Consider the following 18,799-nt stretch of genomic DNA (forward strand, 5'->3'; position numbering starts at 1 on the left):
TTCGCATTGACGGCACTTTGAAAAGTGGACGTTACATTTCAGGTGTGTTACGATCCGTGGCTCTACCCTTCATTCGATCCCTACGAAACCCTACATTTCAGCAGGATAATACAAGACCGCATGTTGCAGGTCCTGTACGGGCCTTTCTGGATACAGAAAATGTTCGACTGCTGCCCTGGCCAGCACATTCTCCGGGTCTCTCACCAACTGAAGACATCTGGTCAATGGTGGCCGAGCAACTGGCTCGTCACAATACGCCAGTCACTACTCTTGATGAACTGTGGTACCGTGTTGAAGCTGCATGGGCAGCTGTACCTGTACGCGCCATCCAAGCTCTGTTTGACTCAACGCTCAGGCGTATCAAGGCCGTTATTACGGCCAGAGGTGGTTGTTCTGGGTACTGATGTCTCAGGATCTATGCAGACAAATTGCGTGAAAATGTAATCACATATCAGTTCTAGTATAATATATTTGTCCAATGAATACGCGTGTATCATCTGCATTTCTTCTTGGTGTAGCAATTTTAATGGCCAGTAGTGCACAAACTGACATCTGGCATGTGTACAACACAGTGGTTGCACAGCGCATTCTTGCATTCAACGTTCTGGAGGTTGCCCTTGTGCACAAGCATTTCACATTTGCAATGGCTTATCTGCTGCTTTCATTAACCTGTGATCTTGCAATGTTAATGACTGAAATATGTTAGCTACACAAACGTATTCCCGAAATTTCATTACTCCACATTAATTATTTTTTGGTTTTGCACCGCGAAGGGTAGCCGCGCGGTCTTGGGCGCCACATCACGGCCCGTGCTACTCTCCCTTCCCCCCCACCCCCCCACCCCCCGCCCCCCCTTCCACCACCCCGTCGGAGGTTCGAGGGTTCGAGTCCTCCCTCGTGCATGGGTGTGTATGTTGCCCATAGCGTAATTTTAGTTACATTTAGTAGTGGGTAGGCTTAGGGGCCAATGACCTAAGTAGTTTGGTCCCGTAAGACCTTACCACAAATATCCAAATTTTTGGTGCTGCGATTTTTTTTCGGGAGTGTATACTCTTACAATGATCGTGAGTTAGTAGGATGGGTTAGCTGTTTCTGTATATTTGTGATTTTTATAGCTCTGAAGGTGGTGGATAAAGACCAAAACTCGTAAATGGCTGTATCCAATAGCGAATGGCACTGAAATATGTGACTATGTAGAGATACGATTCGAGAGTAGTTCTTTGGACTCTGATCCATTTGTGTGTGTGTGTGTGTGTGTGTGTGTGTGTGTGTGTGTGTGTGTTTGTGTTGAAAAGCGGTCGTACAGAGGAAGCTGTAGACAGCTGGTCTGGGACACAGTGTATGCTCCCAGAAGCAGAGGTAGAGGCGTCACTTCGCCCGCCCAGTTGGCTCATCTGGGACTCAGCGTTGTGTGCAGACGGACAGTGGAGAACAGAGGGATGGACGTGCAGCCGCCTCAGGAGACTCACCTGTCCCTGGCAGCCCTTTCAGCGCGAGGGGGCGACGGCTGCCGCCTGGACGTCCTGGGCGGGATCGCCAGTCTATGTCGTCGCGATGTCTCGTCTGCCGATTCGCACGGGGCGCAGCTCACGGCCGCCAAATCCCGCACTGGCTGCAACACACATACACACACACACGTTCGTTCAGTTTGCTGCCTATTGTCAGCCGACCAGACTTACTATTACTACCCCATTAACACTTCCGTTGGTAAATGTACAGGCCGAATCATGGCTCTGAGCACTATGGGACTTAACTTCTGAGGTCATCAGTCCTCTAGAACTTAGAACTACTTAAACCTAACTAACCTAAGGACATCACACACATCCATGCCCGTGGCAGGATTCGAACCTCAGACCGTAGCGGTCGCGCTGTTCCAGACTGTAGAACCTAGAACCGATCGGCCACTCTGGCCTGCTGCAACTCAAATATCGCGGAAATGGAAAGTAGTTTTCATATGCTAATTTCACAGAATGGGTTGGTAGTCAGGGGATCGTATTGTTAGCTAATCAACAGATTGTAATAATATAGTTTTTAGTGCAAAAATATTCTTTTTTAAATCGAACACTGCCTATTTACATTAACAAAACAAGTGTTGGGTAAATCAGAATGTCAGAGGTGTTTGTTGCAGCATTCTACACTCATGCTCATAAATTAAGGATAATGCTGATACATGGTGAAACAACGCTCTGGTGGGCGCTTTGCGGTTTTAAATCACCTTGGGGTATGACCATGTGGAGCATCTGACGTGCGGTTGTTGCATGGTGGCGGTGCCAGCAGTCCACATATGCAGAGGTGTGTTGGTCCATGTCAGAGTTCGGTGCAGCCAGTAAGTGTGCAAACGTTTTCAGACGTGCTAATGGTGACTGTGTGTTGAAAATGGCTCACAGAACACATATTGATGACGTTATGAAGAGTAGAATACTAGGGCGACTGGAGGCTGGTCAAACACAGCAGGTCGTACCACGGGCCCTCCGTGTGACACAAAGTGTGATCAAGATTATGACAACGATTCCAGCACACAGGAACACCACAAGAATATCGATATCTCACCATCAGTGCCCGCAGACGGCCAGGGAGTACTGTAGATAGCTTTGCTCGGGACCTTACCGAAGCCACCGGAACAGTTGTCTCCAGACACACAGTCTACAGAGGACGGAACAGACATGGTTTATTCGCCCGGAGACCTGAGGGATGCGTTCCACTGACCCCTGGTCACAAGAGATCCCGTAAAGCCTGGTGTCAAGAACACAGTACATGTCATTGGAACAGTGGTCCCAAGTTCACGGAAGAGTCCAGGTATATTCTAAACAGTGATTCTCGCTAGGTTTACATCTGGCGTGAACCAGGAACCAGATACCAACCCTTTAATGTCCTTGAAAGGGACCTGTATGGAGGTTGTGGTTTGATGGTGTGGGATGGAATTATGATTGGCGCACGTACATCCCTGCATGTCTTTGACAGAGGAACTGTAACATGTCAGGTCTATCAAGGCATCATTTTGCACCAATATGTCCGACTTTTCAGGTGTGCATTGGGTCCCACCTTCCACCTGATGGGTGATAACGCATGGCCTCACCAAACTGCCATCGTGGAGGAGTACCTTGAAAGAGAAGATATCATGTGAATGGAGTGGCCTGCCTGTTCTCCAGACCTAAACCCCAGCGAGCACGTCTGGATGCTCTTGGTCGACGTATCGCTGCAGGTCTTCAGATCCCTAGGACACTTCAGGAGTTCCAACAGTCACTCGTGCAAGAATGGGAGGCTATACCCCAGGAGCTGCTCGACCACCTGATCCAGAGTATGCCAGCCCGTTGTGCGGCCTGTGTATGTGTGTATGGTGATCATATTCTATATTCATGCCGGAGTACATGTGCAGGAAACAGTGGTGTTTTGTAGCACATGTGTTTCGGGGAGGTTTTCTCGACTTATCACTAATACCGTGGACTTTCAGATCTGTGTAGTAAGTGTTTCCGCGCCGGATTAGCCGAGCGGTCTAAGGCGCTACAGTAATGGACTGTGCGGCTGGTCCTGGTGGAGGTTCGAGTCCTCCCTCGGGCATGGGGGTGTGTGTTTGTCCTCAGGATAATTTAGGTTAAGTAGTGTGTACGGTTAGGGACTGATGACCTTAGCAGTAAGTCCCATAAGATTTCACACACATTGTTTCTTTTAGTATGTGTTCCCTATGTGCCTATGCTATTAGCGCCAGTTTTGTATCGTACCATGTTGTGTGGCACCACATTCAGCAATAATCCTTAATTTATGAGCATGAGTGTAGTACGAGTCGTTTAAGAGATACCGTATTTTAAAAATTACCACATCAACACTTGTTTGTGCCATTCAACCTCCGTAGTTGCTAGATACAATGTTGCTGTGTTTCCTTACAGCGTTCCTGTGTTTCTTCAGATCACTGAGACTTGTTAGTCGGTTAGTGTGTGACAATACAATCAGTAGGTCATAAGTGGACGGTGGGATTTATCAGGGCAGCCGACATGCTCTTGGTGTATGGAGCGTTAGGAAGAGAGCAGTTCGTTGTTGTATGGTGTATGCGGAAAGATAGGTCAATACACGTATACCATCTCAGCAATGGTTTATTAACCTCTTCAAGCAGTTACTTTAAAGTGGTAGAGTGACAACTATACAGCGTGGCACGAGGAAACAACTGACGACAAATGAGGGGGAAATTAATGTTCTTGCTGCTGTTGCAGTTGATCCGCACGTTAGCTACCGCACACTCGGACAATGAAGTGTCATGAGTCAGGCAGGACTCCTACTAATTCTCCGTCCACATACGTTCCATGGCTATCACATCTCTCTCCATCAAGGGCTGCATGGAAATTATCATGAGAAACGTTTTAACTTCTGTAGATGGTCATTAAGATACGATACTCTAGATGTACTATGTAGCTTGTTTAGTGATGAAGCCACATCTACCAATCGCAGCCAGGTAAACCGACGAAACATGAAGTACTGGTCTGTTGACAATCCCAGAAGCTTTCGCCAAGTGGAACGTCAGATCCAGTGTAGAGTGAACGCTTGGTGTGGGTTAGTGAATCATCAGCTCATAGGCTCTTATTTCAAAGACGGCACACTGAACGTGATCTAGTATCACGGCCTCCTAACAGGCTATATTCCATGTATGCTATTAGCTCCCCTGCAGACTAAGAGGAACATCTGGTACCAACAAGATGGCTGTCCAGACCATTCTGGACGACGTACTACAGCAGGTCTCCACGAATTGTTACCAAATCGTTGGGTTGGACGCAGTGGACCTGTACCTCGGCCAGCCCATTCCCCGGATTTGACGCCTGTAGACCTTTATTTCTGTGGGAAAAGCAGAAGGACGCTGTCGACAAGGACATACGAACTACACCCGATGTTATGCAACGACGTATTACTGCAGCCTGTTCGGACATCTCTAAAATGCTAGCACGTGTGCAGTAGTTGCTCCATACCAGCCTGGACGCGTGTATTTCCGCTGTCAGTGATTATTTTGAACGCAATCTGTGGCTGCCAGTTGTCTCGTTACTGGTCAGACTCCACATAACTAGTGTATGCACTTGTGTTGCTCTTCAGTGTGTCCCACCACAGGTATTGTACAAGTGAAAGGGTGCGAAATTTTCAAAAAACAGTGTCTCAGAAACAACTCCCACTAGAATCTTGCAACAGACACCTCTGGTATTGTAATTTACCCTATTTTTAGTATGTTCCACTTAAAAGAAGCTGAATCGCTGAGACCGCAATTAAAGCTGACCGGTACTGTGAGACTCTGAAAAAACACAAACGGGCAATTCAGAACCGGAGGAGACGCGTTTTGAGCAAGGGCGCACTAATTCTTCTTGGCAACGCTCGCCCACGCATCGCTCGGCAAACGATTGCTCTCCTGCAACATTATCAGTGGAACATAATCACTCACTCACCCACCCAGTGACCTGTTCCCTAGGTTAAAAGAACATTTGGTCAGAAAGCGATTCAGCTACGACGACGAGGTGATAGAAGAGGATCTTAACTTTCTGAACAGCAAGGCGCAGAGCTGGTATGACATGGGCATACAAACAGTGCCACAGCATCTACAAAAATGCATCGACACGAATGGTAAGTATGTTGAAAAATAGCTAAATGTTCAAGTTGTAAACTAATGTAAACCATTGTAGAAATAAACAGGTCTATGTACTTATCAAAAAAATAGGAAACCTTACTTTTGAGATTACCCTCGTAGAATAATATGTGTGTATTCAGATTTTGTAACAAGATTATTCAGTGCATTTTTAAATATCTTTTGCTAACTCCATCCTTTTTATCAGTTGGATCATTTACATCTACTAATATTTTGCCATTGAAATCAATGTAAGTGTTATCTGTTTTAAAAATGCTGTGTACTTCATTACAAAATTGATTAACTACATTTTTTTCATATTTGGATTCGAATCTTTTTTTAATATTTGATTCCAAAGATTCCACTGATTTTTATTTTCCAAAAACTGTCCATTTATTATGTGGTGTCACCGCCAGACACCACACTTGCTAGGTGGTAGCCTTTAAATCGGCCGCGGTCCGGTAGTATACGTCGGACCCGCGTGTCGCCACCATCAGTTATTGCAGACCGAGCGCCGCCACACGGCAGGTCTAGAGAGACTTCCTAGCACTCGCCCCAGTTGTACAGCCGACTTTGCTAGCGATGGTTCACTGACTAAATACGCTCTCATTTGCCGAGACGATAGTTAGCATAGCCTTCAGCTACGTTATTTGCTACGACCTAGCAAGGCGCCAGTATCCGTACTATGGATATTGTGAATCATGTACCCTAAAGAGCGAATTAATGGATTAAAGTTAAGTATTCCACCAGCTACGTCCGTTTTTCCCAATTCTAATTCCCTTGTCATGTTCCAGACCTCACGCCAGCCTGCGTGAGCTAAAACGCGTGCATTTCGGCCTCCTTTAGGTATATGGGTTGGCTCTCCTGCCAACCACAACATATTACCTTTAAAATATCATTTATTTATAACCTTCTGATACTATTTTTGGCACAAATAGACATAAATGTCCACAAATATTATCTCATATTCTCTCTGTATTGTCAGATAATTCAATTTGATTTAATACTTAACTAGTTATATTGGTACTCTACCAGCAAATGAGTCAAATGCTATTTTTGTATTATTCGTTTTATAATAACAAATCCAGTGTGTTCATTATGATTTTAAGTGTGTAAATTAAGAATTTCACATGCATATTCTCTAGGATTAATAGGTAAGTCATCAATCATGTATATACCACGAAAATGAATAATTTCTAATTTTTAGCAAGATTTTCTATATCAAAATTACTGAGTACAACTGGGTACATACTGACTTTCTTTTGCAACATTTTTTTAAACCCTGTACCTTTTTTCTGAGGCTAAATTATGCCTCTTTTGCTCTGCTACCTTCACATTTTTTTGTTTATTATGAACTGAGGCTGTGACTGTACCTGCTCCACTTGCTAATGAACCCTCATCACCGAAACAAGACAATTATTTAATAATGGTAAACATCCATCTTTGTTGTGTGCTCGTCCACTTCCTCTTTCCTTTTTGTTAGAAATCCGATAATATTTTTCACAATAGGTATGCCTAATGATATGAATAAATTTTTGCCACTTTTTATCTCTTATTTTCTTTTTTTGTGTATCAGTTAAAAATTGTCAGTACTATAAAACTGATCATATTGAGTTCAATTTCAATTGTGCAACCTTTGGTGCATGACATACCAACACAATGTAATCAAAACTGAAATTATTAATTTGTATATAAAAAGAATGTGTATTATAATTCCATCCACTGTCATCAATATTAACACCTACACCTAATTTTCTTTTTGATACATTACACTTCCAATACCTGTAGCAGCTAATGCTTCATCAGTTGATTCATTATTGTTAACATTCTCTCTTTTGCTACATTCTGTAGTATTTTATTTGTCTATGCCCACATTCTATATCTTTATAACCTCTGATGCAGTATCATGTTGTTTACAAACTTAATGTATGGATTTGTACCTTCATCTCTTCTAAATCTTTCATCTAATTTTGTACATGGATCAAAAAATTATATCTTAGTAGATGCATTTAAGGTGGTAATTTGTTAATTGATGTGTTAACTACCCATTTTCCATATTTATCATTCTTCTTAAATGTAATAGGTAGATTATTTAGAAATCTAATCAAAGAAGGTATGCCTTTTGGGTTGTTGATAATAAAACCATTAAATTTATTTATTAACATTTTTGTTGTTCTTACGTTTTCATTGTAAAATTTTTTGTTAGCAGCTATCCCCTACCAATGAACAACGTTTAATCTATCGATGAATTCATGTATATCATTCAGGCACAAATATACAGCTGGTGTATTACTGTATATTTAATAAATCATTCACCTGTGCTCTCATATCATGAAGAGCCTATTGTTTGTGTTAATTTTGGAAAAGAATCAAAAATTTATTTCATCAAATTATAGTATTTAACACCCCTAAATAATTTTATTTTGATCTTTATCAAAATATAATACTCCTTCCAGAATGAGATTTTCACTCTGCAGCGGAGTGTGCGCTGATATGAAACTTCCTGGCAGATTAAAACTGTGTGCCCGACCGAGACTCGAACTCGGGACCTTTGCCTTTCGCGGGCAAGTGCTCTACCAACTGAGCTACCGAATCTCATTCTGGAAACATCCCCTAGGCTGTGGCTAAGCCATGTCTCCGCAATATCCTTTCTTTCAGGAGTGCTAGTTCTGCAAGTTTCGCAGGAGAGCTTCTGTAAAGTTTGGAAGGTAGGAGACGAGGTACTGGCAGAAGTAAAGCTGTGAGTACCGGGCGTGAGTCGTGCTTCGGTAGCTCAGTTGGTAGAGCACTTGCCCGCGAAAGGCAAAGGTCCCGAGTTCGAGTCTCGGTCGGGCACACAGTTTTAATCTGCCAGGAAGTTTTATAATACTACTGATTCAAACAATATATTAGTATAATTTGATAAATCAATAGAAACAAATTTAGAATTCAAATCATCCTTAGTTATATATTATGTAGTTACAAGTTTCATCAATCTATATGACCCATCATATTCTGTATCTCTGACTGTAAATTATCCACTGGTAAATTACCAGTCTATTTAAACACACCAATAGGCCTTAACCGAAAATCTCTATCTAACAGTCTTTCACTTATATTTATTATTCTTCATTTTTCTGAATCATATATTTTTATATTATGTGAGTTATCATTTAATTTTTGTCTTCATCATCATTATTCAAAACAGCTTGTATTTCAGGTTTACTTAACATATAATCATACTGTTTAATTTCTGGTATGTTATTAAATTCATCTAAATGATGATGATAATTGTGATTATGACATGGAACTATTTGTTTTTCAACTTCTCTATAATGAAAATGGTTCAAATGGCTCTGAGCACTATGGGCCTTAACATCTGAGGTCATCAGTTCCCTAGAACTCAGAACTACTTAAACCTAACTAACATCACACAGATCCATGCCCGACTCAGGATTCAAAACTGCGACTATAGTGATCATGTGGTTCCAGACTGAAGCGCCTAGAACTGCTCAGCCACACTGGCAGGCTCCTCTGTTTTCTTCAATAGCTTTCAATACATTATCAACTAATCCTCCAATTCCTTGTTGTCATTAAAATGGGTTGATCTTCCATTTTATATTTTTCATTACTGTAAAATAGTTTGTTAAGCAAGCTCTTAACCAAACAAATTCACAATAAATGAGTTTTGGATTTGTTTCATCTTGTCTAAAAATATTTTAAAAATGTAGATTATCTCTGACTAATTATTTGGGTGTCTTTATGTTTTTTGTGCTTAATAGAAATATCCTATTCCTTTATGTCTACCTCTCATACAACATTTGTTCTTACAATATCTTTATTTTCCAATTTAATGTCATAAAATACTCCAAGCGAATTATCTTCACATTCATCCAATGCAATAATGTTATCACTGTTACTAATGCATGATGCTAATGAAAGTCCATTTGTCTCTTCAATATTATTATATTTTTATAAACTCTTCCAACTTTGATTGATCTAGGGTTCTAGAATAGGTGAATAAGTGATTAATTTTATTCCAATTTTTAATTTTATTCCAATTTACCTATTAATAATTTTCAAAATTGTTACCATTAATCTTTGTTATGTTTTACATTATGTGTGGTGAACAATATTTAATAACTCTAATCTTTGCATTAAAATATTTTTATGGAAAAGCTTTGCTGTTCTAATGCTTGTGAAATATACTGAACAACTTTAAAACATGGTCCATTTCATCAGCTTTAAACATAGTCATATGCAATCCTTCAGTATTTGTTTTATACAAATTCATTAAATGGTTAAGAAAATGTTTAGATTTATAGACTTGGATATTACGTAGCCACGGGGTATTAGTATAACAATGATAACATTTTTCACCATCACTAACTACTGTGTACAATTCTGAAAAAATCTGGTTTATTATATTCAGGTAGATCACGTAGATCAGTAACAGTTGCTTTTTCAAACTGCATCATATAATATACAATAGTTTACTTAGTATTATAAATGCATATAATCTGATTCAGTTTTTCACACACACACACACACTATATATATATATATATATATATATATATATATATATATATATATATATATATATATATATATGACAATTTTAAACATGTGTGTAAAATGTTGCATATAGATGTACTAGTAACTATTAAAATATATCAACATCAACTGTAAATATTCGATTTATAAAATCTACTAATTTCATCATGTATTTGAAATAAAAATTAATTCAGTTTGTATAACCTGAATCAATTTTTATCACAGAATTTAAAAAGAAGACAGTTTAAAATGTAATTCAATTTTTAAAATACTTTTGAGAATGATGGACATTAACACTCCTAGTGCATTCAATGGGCCCATATACTACGTGTGTACTGCTTCTCAACAGTATACCCAGGCAACAACGTCTGCAGGCTAGCTTCAGTGGCAGTTAAGGTACTACGTTTCGAAAACAGAGCTACCACAAAAAGAAGTGGAAACTTTCAACCATTTTTCCAGTTGAGAGAAATCTGTTTGGCTTACAAATACTGAATTACATGCTGCTCTGTATGTAAATGTCTATTTTATTAAAAAGAACTTGCAAGACCTGTTTCAAAACTATAACCTATAAGTGCAAATGAAAAGAAAATCACGTAATATTTCAGACACTGACTGAGGATGGCTTGCAAATAAGGTTAACACATTGAATTGCACAAATAAAATAAAAAAAATTGATGTGCTGTATGCAAAAACCGTTTTTCTATTTAACTCCTGGAATTAAGAATCATTTGTGTATAGCTTTGCCATAATCTGTGGTATAGCCTTAATCGTAATCACACATCTACTTGCTGCCTTAAGTTTTACAAACACTAGTGTTTGAGGATCATTCCAAAAGAAATGCACATATTTCAAAAAATACAACTTTTGTTATACATCTTCCCTACTCACATATGCTATAGATTGTGTATTCTTCCCATTTGTATACAAATTTAATTCAAGGTGCTTCCATAAGGTGCTCTGTCGTAGCACTCTGCACGTTCGCTGGTGCACTTGATGCTCGTCTGAAGCAACATGTTGTCATAGATTTTCCATTTTCTGAGAACGAGGCAGTGATAAATAAACCCAAAAGACAAGAATGTGGGTGTGGCTTCGGGTAAGCAGAGTGTCTGGTGAGAGGGGGCACGCCGATACGCCGGGACATCTGGTTTTGCACACTGTTCTTTCATTCAATATAGGTGCAACGAACTCGCGACCTGCTGACAAGAAAAATCCAGTAGGGAAATCAATGTCTACAAACGGAATGCACGAGACATCTGTAGAAGATGCCAGGTAAGCTAAAACACCTCCAGATAAGCAGTGAAGATAAAGGGCACGAAGCAGGGACTTTAATATTGTCCTTGTTATCTTCGTGTAACCAAAACGATGAAATTTTGTGCTGGCTAGTGTAATATTTGGAAGTAGAAGGCTGCATACCAGTTTTCGGCTGTATCTGCTAGGAACTGACCAGACGCCTTGAAGACCACCGTTTAGGTGATAGTAGGCTTAATAATCTGCAGTGCACATCACTTTCAACTGCTTTGTTAAACTTCGCTAGTTTATCATTTTATTTATGATATAATGGGTCCCGAGAATGTTGTCGGACATCCACAAACATACACGAAAGACAATGTCTTGCTACATACAGGGATTCTTCAGATGGCTTCCTTGCAAGAATTGTGACACGAGGCGACACCTGGTTTCATCACTGTGAACTGGAGAAGAAGAAACTGAAAAGTAGAACGTCCCCAAGAAATGTGAGGGTTTGAGGGAAGTTATCGTCTGTTTTTATTTTTGTAATAGACACCTTATTTCACTCTTTTCTGCTATTAGTTAATTCCGCCCCCTTGGGCATTTTCAAGTTATTTCCAGTGTAATCACGTATCTTATCTACCAAATAGAGTGGTGGGGCTCTGTGTAATGGTATCCTAATAGATTTATTTATCAACGTGGTGGTAACTGGCACAAGACAGATATGAATTCTGTATGTAAAATTATAAAAGCTGGAAACTAGTGGCGTGTTTTCCATCGTGGTAGCCTTAACTGATAAGCAAGTTAAGGGGCAGAAACATGATGTCATGCAAATCACACCCAAGTGGGTTTATACTGAATCTGCTCAAGGTCTGTAACACAACCGTGTGCTGCACCTTATACAAATCCCATGTGACGTGATTAACCTCCTATATAATTTGAAGGGCTTATTTCAATAGTGGTATAAGTCCATTATCTTCACTTTTTTGCCTATAATGCTTCTGAAATTAATGATCCAAAAACAGAAAGAAAGGTTCATTTCTAGCAAGAAGCCATCTGCTTGAATATTTCTGGTATCTCAACTGCAGATTTTTCAGCCTCATTTAACTATAGGACTCTATATCTCAATATGAACAAAAATGGACTCGTACCACTATTGAAATAAGCCCTTCATTTATTCATTAACTGATAAAAGTTTCCCTTCAATAATGATGATGGAAAAGGATGGCTGTGGGTGGGATTGTTTAAGAGATAAATGTCATCCTACAAATTTACAGTTACATTTATTTTCTGTATACATAACACAAAGTTAATCTTGAATTTGTACAAGGAACGATCACATATATTAAAATAAACCAACCATGTAAATAGTCTGCACCTGATAGAGGTGCAAGGACCTTGTACAAACGACACCACGTGGAATTCAGTGTGCTTCTCTAAGGTGAGCGAAGAGAACAGGTTGTAATAGCCTATCGTACCTACCATATGTCTGAACTTGCCAATAAGGACTTTGGTAAATCTGCCTATGACTCTACCTCTCCACTTGTATTGTATACACGTAACAAAAGAAAACTCAATCCTAATGAATCTGTATTTATTTGGATTAAAGGTAAAGGTGTATGTGAATATGTAACATTTGTATCTGATTGTACTATATATTTTCATAAATAAAGATCTGTAGCGTCAGCCACTAACCGGACAAGGGTACATCTCGAATCAGGGGATCAAGGATGCAACAGCTTGAAAAAATTTATAAAGCATAGTTCCCCATTCTGAGCCTCCAGCTAAATAAGTGGGTAATCGGATGCAGTACCACAATGTCATCTAAGGAGGCAAAGTGGTTCTACGGATCCTACCGTTGAGAAATCTCGATTCGAATTTTGGGCAACTGAAAAATCAACCAGACCTACAAACCGCAATTGCGTGTATTACCGAAAGTGTGGCTCAAGCCGACATACTGATGACAGCTGTTATTCATGTTCGGCAGCTGCATGGAATTGGTCTCCGCCTTGGTGATCGATCGTAGTGCGAGTGCGAAAAAACAAGCTAAGAACAAGTAAATAAGCGAATGAAATTACTCTGCAGTAGAATGGCAAAGTACTCGGCCGACTGCCCAAAATCACTTCTCTCACCGCCTAGACAGCGACATTTTCACGACGCCAGAAGTCATCCGATAGTGCCCGCGCGGTTTGTGTCGCCATGTCACGAATTGCGCGGCCCCTCCCGTCGGAGGTTCCAGTCCTCCCTCAGGCGTGTGTGTGTGTGTGTGTGTGTGTGTGTGTGTGTGTTATTATTAGCATAAGGTGGTTTAAGTAGTTTGTAGGTCCAGGAACCGATACCTCAGCAGTTTGGTCCTTTAGAAATTTACACACACTTGAACATTTTTGGCGCCCTACTTGCACTTGTTTCAGAGTGAGCGCCCTACCTGCACTTGTTTCAGAGTGAGCGCCCTACCTGCACTTGTTTCAGAGTGAGCGCCCTACCTGCACTTGTTTCAGAGTGAGCTCCCTACCTGCACTTGTTTCAGAGTGAGCGCCCTACCTGCACTTGTTTCAGAGTAAGACCCCTACTTGCACTTGTTTCAGAGTGAGCGCCCTACCTGCACTTGTTTCAGAGTGAGCTCCCTACTTGCACTTGTTCATGAGTGAGTACGCTACTTGCACTTGTTCATGAGTGAGTATGCTACTTGCACTTGTTCTGGAGTGAGTGCGGTACTTCCACTTGTTTTGGAGTGAGCGCCCTACCTGCACTTGTTTCAGAGTGAGCGCCCTACCTGCACTTGTTTCAGAGTGAGCGCCCTATCTGCACTTGTTTGGGAGTGAGCGCCCTACCTGCACTTGTTCATGAGTGAGTGCGCTACTTGCACTTGTGCTGGAGTGAGTGCGCTACTTGCACTTGTGCTGGAGTGAGTGCGCTACTTGCACTTGTGCTGGAGTGAGTGCAGTACTTCAACTTGTTCTGGAGTGAGTGCGGTACTTCCACTTGTTTCGGTGTGACTGCCCTACCTGCACTTGTTTCAGAGTGAGCGCCCTACCTGCACTTGTTTCAGAGTGAGCGCCCTACCTGCACTTGTTTCAGAGTGAGCGCCCTACCTGCACTTGTTTCAGAGTGAGCGCCCTATCTGCACTTGTTTCAGAGTGAGCGCCCTACCTGCACTTGTTCATGAGTGAGTGCGCTACTTGCACTTGTGCTGGAGTGAGTGCGGTACTTCCACTTGTTCTGGAGTGAGTGCGGTACTTCCACTTGTTTCGGTGTGACTGCCCTACATGCACTTGTTTCAGAGTGAGCGCCCTACCTGCACTTGTTTCAGAGTGAGCGCCCTACCTGCACTTGTTTCAGAGTGAGCGCCCTACCTGCACTTGTTTCAGAGTGAGCGCCCTACCTGCACTTGTTTCATAGTGAGCGCCCTACCTGCACTTGTTTGGGAGTGAGCGCCCTACCTGCACTTGTTTGGGAGTGAGCGCCCTACCTGCACTTGTTTCAGAGTGAGCGCCCTACCTGCACTTGTTTCAGAGTGAGCGCCCTACCTGCACTTGTTTCATAGTGAGCGCCCTACCTGCACTTGTTTCATAGTGAGCGCCCTACCTGCACTTGTTTCAGAGTGAGCGCCCTACCTGCACTTGTTTGGGAGTGAGCGCCCTACCTGCACTTGCTTGGGAGTGAGCGCCCTACCTGCACTTGTTTGGGAGTGAGCGCCCTACCTGCACTTGTTTGGGAGTGAGCGCCCTACCTGCACTTGTTTGGGAGTGAGCGCCCTACCTGCACTTGTTTGGGAGTGAGCGCCCTACCTGCACTTGTTTGGGAGTGAGCGCCCCACCTGCACTTGTTTGGGAGTGAGCGCCCTACCTGCACTTGTTTGGGAGTGAGCGCCCTACCTGCACTTGTTTCAGAGTGAGCGCCCTACCTGTACTTGTTTCAGAGTGAGCGCCCTACCTGCACTTGTTTCAGAGTGAGTGCCCTACTTGCACTTGTTCATGAGTGAGTGCGCTACTTGCACTTGTTCTGGAGTGAGTGCGCTTCTTGCACTTGTTCTGGAGTGAGCACTCTACTTGTTCTCGTCTCACCTGCTGCTGCCGTACGGCGTCGTCTTCAGCCCCAGAGGCGGCTCCCGCCGAACGCCGCAGCTTGGCCAGTGGCTGCATGCCCGCGCCGCCCCCAGGCATGCCGCCCCCGACCGCCCACCCGGATGCCGCAGCCGCAGCCTCCTCCTCCACGAGGCGCGTCCAGAAGCCGGAGACACTGCCACACACCAAAACATGCACTCCTGTTACACATCGCTACCGCATTTATTTGTTCTTTTTTTTCACAAAATTTTACTACAGTAACTGTAGTGTTCAAAATGACATCATCACCAGAACAGATAAACTCATTTCATTCATAAATCGCGAGCAGAGGAAAAGTGTAATGTTATTTGTACTCAGGTGATTCTTGTGAAACGGTTATGGCATCACGACGGGTATTGGCAAACACCGAAAGTGGAATGTGGAGCGGTAGCTGAGCCTAGACGCATGGGACATTCCATTTCGGACGTCATTAGGAAATTCAATATTCCGCGATCCACTGTGTCAAGTTTTAGGCATTACCTCTCTACACAGATAGCACAGAAGCTGACAAACTGGCTCTGAGCATTATGGGACTTAACATCTGAGGTCATCAATCCTTTACACTTTGAACTACTTAACACTAACCTAAGGACATCACACACATCCATGCCCGAGGCAGGATTCGAACTTGCCACCGTTGCAGACACGGTTTGAGACTGAAGTACCAAGAACCGCTCGGTCAGAGCCAGAAGCCGACAGCCTTAACTAAACTACTGAGAGCAGCAACGTTTGCGTGTTCTTATCAGTGCTAACAAACAGACAGCACTGCGTGAAATGAATGTGAGACGTACGACGAACGTATCCGTTGCGAGAGTGTGGAGAAATTCTGTGTTTACGGGGTTTGCCACCAGACGACCGGTGCGAGTGCCTTTTCTAACGCACTGCATCGTTTACAGTGCCTCTCCTGTGTTTGGAGCCTATACGACTGGAAAACGGTGGCCTAGGCAAAAGAGTCCCCATTTCAGTTGGTACGAGCTGATGGCATGGTTCGAGTGTGTCGCAGGCCCCATAAGGCAAGCCTACTTGTCAACACGGCATTTTGCAAGCTGGTCATGGCTCCATAATGGTGTGGACTGTGTTTTCATCGAGTGAACTGGTTTCTCTGGTCCATCTGGACCGATGATTGACTGGAAATTGTTGTGTTCTGCTAATGGGAGACCATTTGGAGCCAATCTAAGATGGCATTTCTATGGATGACAATGCGTCATGTCAATGGTCCACAACAGTTCGGGATTCGTTTGGAGAACATTCTGGAAATTTGAGCGAATGATTTGGCCACGCACATGAATCAACATGAATTCCACCTGACATTTACGGGACATAATCGAGAGATCAGCTCGTGCAGAAGAGGTGCACCAGCAGCTCTTTCGCATTTGCGGAAGGCTGTAAAGGCAGCATCGCTTAATATTTCTGCAGGTGCGTTCCAGCGACTTGTTGAGTCCATGGTTCGTCGAGTTGCTGCACTACAGCGCACAAAAGGAGGTCTGACACAATCGTAGGAGATGTCCCATGACTTTCACCACTTCAGTGAATCTCATAATTTGTTTTACCTGGTTCTGAACTATTACTTAATCTATTTCGTTTGAATGGAAGAGGTCTTTATTTTGTTCTGTTTATGGATTAGGAGTCCAATTTTCATGCATTCAATATAATTTTTTTCTATAGCTGCTTATACGTGAGATACACGGTGTCTGACAAAAGGAGCAGCCAGAAGGACTGGTAGGAAATTAGTGTAGCTTGGTAACCAACCGACCATCGGCAGGTAAGTAAGTAGTTACAGTTTCAATTCTCTGTCAAAGGAAGAGGGGCCCTCGGAGTGCCTAGTATATTAATGTTTAGTATTGTTACCAGACCTAGATACAACAAGTCTGTTAAAAAAATTCCATAACATTCGTAGTTTCGCGCCAATGGTGTGTTGGAGCGAAATGCGATTGGCATCCCAGCATTTAATGTGTAATTGCCGGAGTTTTCATTGTTGAAAGTATGTTAATTATTGTTCAGTACTGTATTGAGTGGAACGTTGTGTCGCACAGATTGCGAATCTCGAGATGCCAGAGTTACAAGTGCAACTCGTCCGCGATAAATTTTGCGTGTAACTCGAGGATACCTTTACAGTGACAAACCACATGATGCAGGAAGCGAACGGTGATGAGTGCTTAAGCTGTACTCACTGTTAAGAATGGTTCACACGGTTTAAAAATGGCCGGACGACAGTTAAAGATAACCTCCGTTCAGGACGCCCTTCGACGTCCACTGACGACGCTCATGTCAGGAATGCCAACGGCACTGTGCATGGTAATGTTGGACTGCATGGGAACGTGAGGGCAGGCATACTATTTATCACGATTCAGATCGCCGACATCTCACGACAAAAAGGAGACATCGCTATATTGTTCACCAGCCACATTGGAACCTCTTCACACAAGTGCTGTCATCCGAGAACAAGTAATGGACTCAGTGACATCTCGCATCATCTCGCACCACTGTTTGGAGGCTAGCACTGGGGGACTAGGTTTGGTTTGGTTGTTTGGGGGAAGAGACCAAACTGCGAGGTCATTGGTCTCATTGGATTACAGAAGGACGGGGAAGGAAGTGTGCCGTGCCCTTTCATTGGAACCATCCCGGCATTTGCCTGGAGCGATTTAGGGAAATCGTGGAAAACCTAAATCAGGATGGCCCGAAGCGGGACTGAACAGTCGTCCTCCCGAATGCGAGTCCTCTGGTGTGCTAACCACTGCACCACCTCGCTCGGCCGGGGGACCTAGGGAACTGGTGTAGGCTGCCATTAACATGACAATACAAATGACTTCATATGGAGTAATGACGCGACTGGGAATGATCCACTGCTGATGTACGGTCCTGTATTGTGTTCAGCGGTGATCTGTAGTTCTGTGCTACCGCAGATGGCCATTGTCAGCGAATGTGGTGGCGATCTGGGAAGGGGACCAATTCTGTCACCGGGAGGGGTGGCGCAGTGGTTAGCACACTGGATCGCATTCGGGAGAATGATAGTGCAACCCAGCATCCAGCCACCCTGATTTAAGTTTTCCACGAGTTCCCTAAATCGCTGCAGTCGAATGCCAGGATCGTTCCTTTTTAACGGGCACTGCCATCTTCCCTAGGACCAATGACCTCGCAGTTTAGTCCCCTCCCCCAAATGAACCAACCAACCACCCCATTCTGTCAACGTTTTGGAGACGCTCGGCAGTGTTGCTCCTGGCGTTAAAGAGTGGGAAGCCATGGCTAATGACTCCAGGTCACCATGCGTCCTCGTGACATACCTCCCATCCCACAGTATTGTGGTGCCATTCTGCTGGCTGTGTCAATGAAGTGGAGGTAC

The 18,799-nt window shown here is 42.9% G+C and overlaps 1 protein-coding gene across 1 annotated transcript in view; it reads right to left on the reverse strand.

Annotated features, from left to right (window-relative positions):
• Window positions 1-18,799, reverse strand: part of LOC126292260 (uncharacterized) — a 949,965-nt gene that overhangs the window by 614,291 nt on the left and 316,875 nt on the right. Inside the window, exons 2-3 of the mRNA XM_049986160.1 lie at window positions 15,421-15,595; window positions 1,470-1,612 (exon numbers count right to left, since the gene is read on the reverse strand). Of these exons, the coding sequence (XP_049842117.1) occupies window positions 1,470-1,612; window positions 15,421-15,595 (318 nt within the window). The remainder of the gene's footprint in view (window positions 1-1,469; window positions 1,613-15,420; window positions 15,596-18,799) is intronic.

Source organism: Schistocerca gregaria, chromosome 9 (assembly GCF_023897955.1).
Source record: "Schistocerca gregaria isolate iqSchGreg1 chromosome 9, iqSchGreg1.2, whole genome shotgun sequence".
Lineage (NCBI taxonomy): Eukaryota > Metazoa > Arthropoda > Insecta > Orthoptera > Acrididae > Schistocerca > Schistocerca gregaria.